Source organism: Argentina anserina, chromosome 5 (genome assembly GCF_933775445.1).
Source record: "Argentina anserina chromosome 5, drPotAnse1.1, whole genome shotgun sequence".
NCBI lineage: Eukaryota > Viridiplantae > Streptophyta > Magnoliopsida > Rosales > Rosaceae > Argentina > Argentina anserina.
Genome location: NC_065876.1, coordinates 25863738 through 25874503, shown reverse-complemented (window position 1 = coordinate 25874503; position 10766 = coordinate 25863738). Strand labels below are relative to the sequence as shown.

The 10766-nt window shown below is 37.1% G+C and overlaps 2 protein-coding genes across 4 annotated transcripts; both read right to left on the bottom strand.

Moving 5' to 3' along the window:
• Window positions 1-3849: 3849 nt before the first annotated feature.
• On the bottom strand, window positions 3850-7293 carry LOC126793112 (putative pentatricopeptide repeat-containing protein At1g12700, mitochondrial). Of its 2 annotated transcripts, XM_050519550.1 has the most exons (2): window positions 5466-7293; window positions 3850-3949 (listed from the first exon to the last, which is right to left on the bottom strand). In XM_050519550.1, the coding sequence occupies exons 1-2, from the start codon at window positions 7168-7170 to the stop codon at window positions 3864-3866; spliced, it is 1791 nt and encodes a 596-aa protein (XP_050375507.1). In that variant the 5' UTR covers window positions 7171-7293; the 3' UTR covers window positions 3850-3863. The 2 variants fall into 2 exon arrangements, with proteins under 2 accessions (XP_050375507.1, XP_050375506.1); XM_050519549.1 differs by lacking the exon at window positions 3850-3949 and having other exon boundaries at window positions 5201-7293.
• Window positions 7294-7552: 259 nt separating this feature from the next.
• On the bottom strand, window positions 7553-10482 carry LOC126793121 (26S rRNA (cytosine-C(5))-methyltransferase NOP2B-like). 2 transcript variants are annotated; one of them, XM_050519561.1, is made up of 6 exons: window positions 10040-10482; window positions 9506-9596; window positions 9242-9402; window positions 8145-8172; window positions 7890-7998; window positions 7553-7702 (listed from the first exon to the last, which is right to left on the bottom strand). In XM_050519561.1, the coding sequence occupies exons 1-6, from the start codon at window positions 10352-10354 to the stop codon at window positions 7621-7623; spliced, it is 786 nt and encodes a 261-aa protein (XP_050375518.1). In that variant the 5' UTR covers window positions 10355-10482; the 3' UTR covers window positions 7553-7620. The 2 variants fall into 2 exon arrangements, with proteins under 2 accessions (XP_050375518.1, XP_050375519.1); XM_050519562.1 differs by having other exon boundaries at window positions 9242-9399.
• Between the last annotated feature and the right edge of the window lie 284 nt (window positions 10483-10766).

Below are 10766 nucleotides of genomic sequence, written 5' to 3'. Positions count from 1 at the left end.
GATATTTTATCTTATAATTACAGAGTTGGGAATAAGAATACAAGAGTTTGATCATAGTCAATATTCTTGTTTGCATGATTTCCTTGTTCTTGTGAGTTTAATGGAGTTGAACATGTTTACTTTTGCCTGATCATTATGTGAAGTAATCATAGTTTGGCTACTTGAGTTTTATACTAGATCAATAAGTTGAATTCGTATGTTAGACGAATATAGGCATTTGTGCGGGATCAATAAGGCTTATGTAACGGAATTGTTAGCATTTTATTTATGAAATTCAATGGTTGTCATCTAGAGAGAAGGGTATGAGTATTAGGTGGTGGATTCAATGCTTTAGCATATGCATAATCTGTTTTATATCATAAACAACTCAAAAATCAATTTGAATCATATAAGTATAGCACATTTGTCTTAATTAAGTTGGTTGAATAAGTCCTTGAGAGAATGACCTTGTGCTTGCACTTCTATTCTATAATTTATTCGTGTACTTGCGAGTATTAAAATAAAATTTACAACAAAAACACTTCAACTTCAACAAGGAAGGGCTACATTTGGTGCTAGCTTCTTGATGATTGGAATGGAGAATGGCTGCTAGGATTTATGCCTGGTGTGAGGCTGAATTAGCCAATTAGACATCACACCTTTCATATAACCAATTGGACACAACATGACTTAACCGAGAGGGTCAACCTCAAACCATACATGCCATCTCAAAACAACGTAATGAAAATATGTACTAGGATGATGTGTTGCATCGATATGTTTAAACTTGCACTTTTGTGGCATTGAGCTTATAAGATCGTAAATAAAATCATACATCTCCAATAAGTTTTGTAAATTCTAGATTATCTAATCATTGGAGGAAAAATATTATATTTTTTCTTAACAACTCATGTAAATCATCCTCTATTATAGAGATAGTAAGAAGAGAGAAGATATTGTTGTCGATGGAAACACTTGTCTTTGGATGAGTTGCCGATATCATTATGAAGAAGAAGAAACAAAACAAGAGTCTTGAGAGTAAACTGGAACACTTGTCTTTGTATGAGTTGCCAATATTGTTTTCGGTTCATGATTTGTTGCCGACGCCGTCGTTTCCTGAACTATTGCATGAAGATGGTGAAGATGATTGATGATTGTTTATGTTTTACAAACGATGAGATACTAACGACGTCGTTTGATCATGTTCCAAAAAAGAGCAATGCAATGGCCATTTCAGCACTTAAGGATGAGTTGAATAATTTTGTCATTGTTTGTTTTGATAAGTGGTTTGTTAGTAATGATTCAACTTATCGGTGATGTTATTCTTCGACTTCCGACCGATTATTCTTCCACTCATCCAAGCAATTACATGACCCAATTATAAGAAAATATGAATATTATAATATAATAATAAATATTAAACATTATTTATTATTGAAAAACATGACTTTTTTGGGAAATAGTTTTTTTATTAAACAAGATGTATACATCAAATTAGCTAGAAAAACATAAATTCAGAGGTTTCAATTACAATATTACAAACAACAAAAATACAGGTCAGTTCGGTCGTATTTTTGTTCAATCTGGTTGTCTTCGATGCTCACACTTCTTGCATTTGATACACTCTCTTTTTTGTGCATTGCTTGACAATATTTCCAACAAGCTGACATAGGGCAAACATGCAAGAAAAGAGTGCAATGTGAAGTGACAAAGGGAAATGGAAAGAAATTGCGTACAAAATTATTGTGATAACTGACATAAAAAAACCATATATATCCGAAATTCACCTAATTCTCTTAAGCTTCAGCTGCTTATCCTTAATGGTCACATCTGCATCCCACTTCTCCGAAATTTCAAAGATTGTGATGAAAAGCAAATCGATTGTAAAAGACAATCTAGTCCACTTCATCCATCCCCTTTTCTCTCTTTTCGATGGCACTACAACAAATGGCTTGATTTCGGAAACATATAACACAAGACAAATCTTGATTATAAAAAAACAATCACTGTTTTGGAGTGAGCCTTTCACTACGCGCCCATCTATGGAGCTCCCCAAAGGTGCTCGATAAATCTCTGTATTAGTAGCTGCCTTGTAAATAAATACCTCCTCCTGAGCATAAGTCAACTCAGCCTCTAATTGAGCAATCCTTGTATTCTTTCATGCTAGATATATCTCCTCTTCACAAGAACAAGAGCACATATCATATATTTAACAACTAAAACTAGAACTGCAGTACATGTACGAAGAAAGCCAATCTCCATGTAGAAATCAAATCTTTAAACTTTTGACTAAAGATATGTACCAAGTACTTTCCTTTTATCTCTAAACTGACAAGGGCTAATAATTACACATAGAATCTCAGCTTCTATTGGTTTCTTTTAATTTCATCCAACCCTTTTATACACTGATACTCATATATCTAGACTCTATCCTCCATCTTTTTCATCTCTCATTTAAGCAATTTACTCTAAGATTTACTGGAATCCTTCTTTCATGAAAATAAGGTTTTCCGTGCCATGTTCCCTCTGGTATTTAAGCCATGTTCATGCCTTAAATAGTTTTTGATTGTCTTCAATCAGCCTCATCTCTAATCCATAAGCCAATTTGCAAAACTGACTAAACCTCTTTATGGTTACCTGAATATATATTTTTTTGGATATCTATGAAAGTTTGTCATACCATATTGAAAGACAATGTAACTAGATGGAAGACTTGAGTTGAAAGAATATAGACAAAAATGGAGTAGTAACAGACTATCTAAAAAAATGCCTAGATTTTCAGTAGTTTTAGCTTTCTAGCCCCCTCATACATTTAGATCCCACTCTAATTCATCAAAACTCTTATTGTCAGTGTTTGACTTCATAACAATTTCCTCTCCATCACTTTGGCTCCCACAAGATAGTGTCTTTAACCTAATGCTTAGAACTAATTTTTGAAGATATCCAGCCCATCGTTGTTGTTGCTTGACTTGTTACTATTTGGTGATTCAGGTGCAGCTACCACATTTGTCCTCCTAGTCCAGCCCTTGTGGCCTCATCATCAGTGCCTCATTAGTCTCTTCTTCTATCCCATATGTCTCGAATTCTCATGTACATGTTCAGTCTTTTCTCGTTATCCACATCTTGTTTCCATAAGTAATAATCCAACCTTGCCTCTCCAAACTCATTCCTTGTGGTGGTTAAGCCGGCAGCTCCAAAAACATGTACATCACAGGACTTATACCGGGGTTTCAGAACTGAAGTCGAACGACCATGGCCAAAAATGCGAGTATTGGCGAAGCGAGTGCGTCCACGGCCACAAACTGTAGAGACAGAGGCCACAACCATGAGCATGGACTATCGTTAGATGCGTCAGACTCTGGTGGTACCGATCGCCTTCGAGTCCATAGATCTACTTTCTCTTCTTTCTTTCTCAAGCTCACTCTCAGAGAAACAAGGTCGGGCCAGTGGTTACTATGCTTACCTGATTTGCCTCTTGTAGCACCATTTCAATATATGAATCTATCAGAGTCTTGATCTCTCTCCTGTCTCCTCTTTGAAAAAGACACTAGGAACATCATCATTAAAAGCGTTGGGAAATAGTATCAGCATTTAAGGAAAGAGAAAATGAAAATTGTAACAAAAAAACAACAACAAATGAAAATATCAAAACTAAAAAAGAATTAAAAAAATTAAGTAATCAAGTTTTTTAGGTAAGATTTAGGTAATGAATTCTTTTAAAGACATAGTTAAAACGTAAGCGAGTTAAGTGATACATTTAGTGTTTATTGAGTAAAAAAACATAAGTTCAAATACATCAAATCAGCTAAAAAACATAAATTCAGAGGTTCCAATTACAATAAAACATATAATAAAAGTACAGATCGGTTCGATCATCTTCCTCTTCAATCAAGTCGTCTTCGATCCTCACACTTCTTGCATCTCATACACCCTTTCCTTCTGTGTATTGTTTGACAATATTTCCAACAAGCTGACATTGGGCAAACGTGCAAGCAAAGAGTGCAATGTCAAGTGACAGAGAGAAATAGAAAGAAATTGTGTACAAAATTATTGTGATCACTAACATTAAAACAACCATATAAGTATAGGATCCACCGTAAAACTCAAGGCAAATCTTGATCATCAAAAACAACCATTGTTGTAGAGTGAGCCTTCACTACCAGCCCATCTTTGGAGTGCCCCAATTACTACTCAATGAACCTCTATATTATTGGCCGACTTGTAAATAATCACCTCCTCATTAGCAGAAGCCAACTGAGCCTCTAATTGAGCAATCTTTGTATTCTTTTGCGCTAGATCTCTCTCTTTCGCTTTCAATAGTTTCTAATTGTCTTCAATCAATCTCTTCTCTAATCCATGTGCCAATTTGCGGAGCTAACTAAACCTCCCTATACTCACCTAATTTGCCTCTTGTAGCACCATTTCAATCTCTTAATCTATCAGTCTTGATCTCTCTCTCCCGCCTCCTCTTTGAAAAGACGCCAGGAACATCATCGTTAAAGCCGTTGGGAAATAGATTCAATGTTTAGGAAAGTAGCAAATGAAAATATCAAAATTAAAAAAAAAGAAGAGAAAAAGTAATCAAGTTCATGAGGTAAAGATTTAGGCAATGATTTCTTTATAGACATCTGAAACGTGAACCGAGTTAAGTGAAATTTTTAGTATTTATTGAGTCAAAAGTTAGAGTCAAATTCATTGTAACTCACTGTTAACATGTGATCAGAGTTAAAACAATATTTTTATAGTGTCTATTGAGTCAAACGTTAGTGTTAAATTCATTGTAAGACATATTTGAATCGTGTTAGTGAAACAATATTTTTATAGTGTCCTTTCAGTTAAAACTTTATGTGTTTTTGGTAATGAAAAAGAAAACTCGGTGACTATTAGTAGAATTAATGTTTCTTCACAAGAAATGAGATATTTGTTGTTGTGTAGATTGAGTTGAAATCTACTCAATAAAATTTTATAAACAATGTCCTATCAAACGTCTTATCAAATGAAATGTCATGTTTGTTAAAATCTATACTCTAGGAGACTAGAGATGTAAAACACAAGGGTGTTGATGGACTCAAGTGATGAATAGTCTCGCAACTATTTAGTCATCTATTGTGACTTCATGGTAACGTAGGCGTTATGTTTTTATTCTCGTTAAGATTTTTTTTTTTTTACACAATTGAACTGACACCCATTCACTCAAATCGCAAAATATCTCTGTTAAAAATCGAAAAACCAAGAAGCAACAAGTAGAGATCTGAGGCACAGACCATGAATTCGAATCAAATCAAAAACTGCACCCAGAATTCGAAGTGAAAATGAGCAAAGTAGATAACTTCTTGCATGAACTGATCCAAAGGGATATCTAAGTTTCACCTATTGAACTATTAATCAACCTTTTATAAATGACAGCAAAGCTGGATCTACTTCATCTTTAGACAACAAATCAATTACTAATTTCATAGTTGATGCATCTGCAGAGAACTCCATACCTCTCATTTCTTCAATAAGTTCCACAGCCCTTGATATCTCGTTGTTATTGAGAAATCCTCGGATAATGGTGTTATACGTCCACTCATCTGGAGGACATCCTTTGGTTCCCATTTCTCTAAGCAACTCTTCCGCTTCAACCAATAGGCCTCCATTACAGAGCCCATCAATCATCACAGTATATGCCCTCACATTAGGCTGGACTCCTTTTGATGACAGACTAGAGAAGACATCTGTTGCGGATTCAAGTTTTCCAGCTTTGCACAGACCTTCAACGATGATGGTGTAAATTATAATATCTAGTTCCAACTTGTTCTCTTCCATCTCTCTAAGCAGTTCCAATGCCATCGATAGTTGATTGTTGTTACATAGGCCATCAAGCAAAATGGCATAAGTTCGAAGATTTGGAAGTCGGCCACAACTTATCATCCGAGATAATAACATTCCTGCTTCTTGCATTCTTCCGGCTTTAAAAAAACCGTCAATAAGAGTAGCGTAAGTAACGGTATTCGGAACAAGTTCCAAACGAACCATTTCCTGAAGAACCTCCTTGGCCTGATCAATCTTTTTGTGTTTGCAGTATCCATTTATCAATATATTACAACTACGAACATCAACCATGCAACCCTTGCTGAGCATCAGATCAAAGACTTTTCTTGCTTCATCCATTTCTCCTCGTAGACAGTAACCATCCATTAGTGAACTGTAGGTGATCACATTAGGCTCGATACCATTTTGTATCATAAATTTAACCACTCTTTTTGCATACACAACCATCCCGTCTTTACAAAGTCCATCAACCAAGGTAGTGAAGGTGACTCTATCTGCAAACATATTTATACTCGCCATTTCCTTCAACAGCCTCGTAACTTCTTCCCACTGACCTATGTTGCAAACTCCTCGAATCATACAGTTGTAAGTAACAAGGTTTGGCACAATGCCTCTAGTAATCATTTCTGATACGAGGTTCTGTGCATCCACAACTAGGGAGTCCTTGCAGAGGCCGTCAATGATCGTGTTATAAGAAACCACGTCAGGCACACAACCTCTTTCTTCCATCTTCCTGAGCAATTGAAGAGCTGCACCGTTGTCACCCCTCCTGCAAAGTCCCTTCACCAGTGTGTTGAAAGTAACCACATTAGGCACACAAAGACCTCCCTGCAGCATTTTGTTGAAAACCCATACCGCCTCTGGAATTCTGTTCTTGATAACAAAGCCGTTGATTAGAGTAGTGTATGTGGTGACATCTGGTTGAAGACCCAATTTGAAGAAGTGTCCCAACACAGACAAGCTAAACCCCATTTGATTCAGATGGCAAAGGCAATTAATGATAATGTTGAGAGTATAATCATCAGGACGGATTCCGGAGAGAAGCATTTGCTTACTCATGGTGATGACAGCGGCATAGTGTTTGAATCTGGTAACTTGAGTCATGATTTGATGGAAACGGGAATTAGAAGGCAGAGGTTTTCTTTGAAGCATTTCATCGAACACCTGCGAGGCGTGTTCAAGATCTCTGATTCTGGGCACAGAGCACCGGTGGGAGTCTCTAACAGGCTTCTCTCGATGGGTTTGTGAAGATTTTGGTGGGGTTGAGGGCTGAGAATGTAACCCTCTACTAATTCCGCTCACGTAATTTTGAATGAAAACAACGAGAAGAAATGGGCTGCCTCTTGTGCGGCAACACGTAGTAGTTTTCCGCAGCATCCTCAGATCCGCAACTTCAAGCCTGGGTATTCTAATTCTCTCAATCTCGCAACTAAAATCGTCTTTTTATACAGAAATTGATCAGCTTAGTTTGGCTTACGCATCTCTGGTAGCTAGGGTGTGTAAGAGATGGCGGGGGCAGTTGCGGTATGGAAGGAAAACGAAGGACGAAGCAGTTATGGAATTCTTGCATTTGAAGTTGCGAGTGTTATGTCTTATATGTGGGAATCAACCATCGTGAAGACGGGTTTGGATGACGAATTTGATTTGCACTCTTCAACTAGAAGGAAATATTTACATGATTGAATTTGATCAAGGAATCGAGCCACCTGTAGCACGAAACGAATGCCAGTGATGTTACAGAACATGGGGAACAAGAAGTCACTCAGTGTAAACACATCAAAGTCAATCCTGAACACTGTAAACCCTTTCAACAGCAGCAATGATAATCTAAAGAAGCTTTGATATAACTTGGCAAGATGTCCAGAAGGCTTTTGTGGCAGCCCTTACAATTACAGGGTTCTGATATATCCTGTCAATATTGATTAAAAGTGGTCAGAAAACAGCATAAATGTAAAATTAAGAATCGGGAACTGTAGATAGAAATTCAGCAAAGATAATTAGATTCTGCAACACATCACTATATATAATTGCGAGAAATACAAACTTCAGATTAGAAACAGTAGTCAACAGAGAAAAAGAGAAGTATAGTGATCTACCCAATGGCTGTTGCTCCCCATGATGCTACATTATAGATGACTTTGCTTCCATCCCATGCCTTTCGAAGCTTTCCTTTCTTCTTTTTCACTGAGAATGTTTTGCTGAGGGCTGCATGAGAGGTTTGAAAGTGTCAGATATCACTCCTTACTCGATCGATCAAAATGCTCATGGACCCAAAAGATTAGAATTGTCCAATTTTATATGCCTAATATTCTCGATTCAGTCAGTAACATAAAAAATTAAATGAAGCTCACCTTCCTGAAGTTGAGTGGGGGTCAATTCCTGCAAACCAAACATGAAACAATTAAAAAAGAATACATACCACTGTTAAACCATAATACAATCCAAATGCTTGAATAAACAATTTCAATTTATGACAGAATTAAAAATGTTCTTATCATATCGATGCATAAGGAATCCCAATCTTTTTTTGTCTTAATCTTTATTTAGCGAAGGCTAACAATCTCTCTGGCACATTCACACACAACAATATTTATAATGCCAATACTGATGCTGCAGCATAATGGCTCATCACTAATGCACTAAGCCCTAACTCTCCTCAGATACTCACATAATTGATAGATGAAAGACAATAGTAAAGACTAGTGCCAGAAGAATGATAACTGCATATGCATTAATAGTTAAAACATGTTCTCTTAAGAAACGCAAGTCATAATAAATCAAATCTACCTACTTGATAACATTATAACCAGTACACAAAAATGTTATACTCTTTAGAACTGCCAGTGAGAAAACTATAAATTACAGACTTAAATACAAAGCAATGGGTAACACATCAACTTAACCAGTAAATGATAGTTAAGATGGATGTATGAGTGACTCGAAAAAGTTGAATAAAAAATCTATATATTAAAAAAAAAACACTGGGAAAGCTACCTAAACCCTAAACACTGGGAAAGCTACCTAGAATGATAAGAAAACAAGCAACTCAGCTATGTATTGGCAACACCATGTAATAGAGGAATGAATTTTAAGACTTGAATTAATAGATGTTGCAGGACACTGTAGACGACTAGATGCTTCCATAACCCAAGTATCAACATAACATGTAGATTTCAACAGAACAGAGGCAACAAGCAATAAAATCATATGAAATGACAGGGAAAAACTAGGAGTCCATACATAAAAGGATAAAGGTCGTTGCAAGAGAAAACAAAATGGGATGACGGTAGCACAAACAAGGGGCCACAATTTCCATTTGATAAGGTACATTCTAATAATTATTATACATATCACTGGAACTTTCTCATAGAAGTTAATCAAAGTTGTCGCAGTATAGTAAAGCATGCAACCAATGACTAGATCAATGGTAATACGAATTATACGATACCTTAGTCTCTTTAAGGGACAACAAGTATGCGGCCATAAAGCATGCAATACCCTCTACTATATCTTCTTGTTTAACGAGGACATATTCATCTTCACCCAAGTTGTCCTTCTCATAATCCCATACATCTTCCTCACTGACTAGATCCCAGGAATTGCCTTCTTCTGTCACAAAACATGAATAGTTTGGTATGGACATGATAAAGAAAAGTTGAAAAACAAACATTACATGCTTTTAATATATAGTTGAACATCTTCAGATGCTTACCGGCGATATTTTGTGGAACTGATGCCTGTGCAGATTGTAGCTTTTCTAGGAAGTCTGGGCACTCAAATCTAGATTTAAGAAGATCGCACAACTGCATCAAGAATTATATATGAATTTCCTGAATTAAATAATCAACTTGGATAACAATGAGCATAGGTTTGCTTATTGAGTCATTCAACAATCTGCAAAGCTATTACGGGGTGACAACTAATTCGTCGGGACACATAAAGAATACGCAAACCAATCCAGTGAATTGTAAAAGGCTACATCATTAGCATCCCATGAAATCAAAGTGCATAGTTATCAACTTCAAAATTTGTCAATCAATCACAGTATTAAAACCACACTATATAATCAATTAAAGCACCCAATTTTTTCTAACTAATTCAGCTGAATAGCTCGATTGCTTCTCAAGCTTATAATTAAATTTCAAAACTCTGAAGCTATTCTTATGCCTCTATCTAATAAATAATAAAAAACCGAAATTCGAACAATTGAATCTGAAATTTCACAAAATTGAGCTGAGATATATACCTCATCAGCTTCGCAGTCAGCGCCAGAACTCGTGGTGGCGGTGGAGCTACTGCTTTCGTCAACGGCGTCACCACCACCGCCGTCTCTATCTTCTTCTTCATCATCATCATCATCATCGTCGTCGTCGTCACCGTTATCGCCACCGTCGGCGGTGGTGCCGAGCGATTCCAGAGCTCGCTGGCACTGGTCGAGCACCGCCTGGAGAGTCTTCCTCTTGACTCGGAGGCGATCCTCGTCGGAATTCTCTCTCCTCAGCTTCGCGACGGCGGCGGCGGAAGCGGAGGCCGGTTTGGGAAGGGGGACGGCGACCTCCATGAGTGTGGAATGACCGAAATCGGCGACGGGAAATGGAAGCCCTAGGGAAGGTCTGAAACGGCGTGTCGTTTTCTGGGAGCTCTGGATGAATGATTGGGCGGGTCTCTCTCTCTCTCTCTCTCTCTCTCTCCCTCTCTCTCTCTCTCGATCTGTAATGAGGTTACTTGCTTGCAGTTTTTGTTTTGTTTTGGCTTATATGTGACGTCTGCGATTTAAATTTAAATTAATAAAAGAAAAGAATTAAGAAATTGAATTTGATTGGAACACTGGGTTTGGAAGAAGAAGAAGAAGAAGAAGAAGGAAAAGGAATGGGTTTGGTAGCCTGGAAGGGTTGATATGATCACGGGACGGGACGGAATGTTGTACTCCTAAACCACATTGGCTTGTATTTGTTTTGCCTAAGTATTTTAAG

Excerpts from the sequence above, each read along its gene's own strand:
- LOC126793112 (XM_050519549.1), bottom strand. The coding sequence starts at position 7,170 with ATGCTGCGGAAAACTACTACGTGTTGCCGCACAAGAGGCAGCCCATTT.
- LOC126793121 (XM_050519561.1), bottom strand. The coding sequence starts at position 10,354 with ATGGAGGTCGCCGTCCCCCTTCCCAAACCGGCCTCCGCTTCCGCCGCC. Across the intron at positions 9,403-9,505 it reads AGTTCCACAAAATATCGCCG|AAGAAGGCAATTCCTGGGAT; the intron begins GTAAGCATCTGA and ends GTTTTGTGACAG. Across the intron at positions 7,703-7,889 it reads TGGGGAGCAACAGCCATTGG|GATATATCAGAACCCTGTAA; the intron begins GTAGATCACTAT and ends CAATATTGACAG.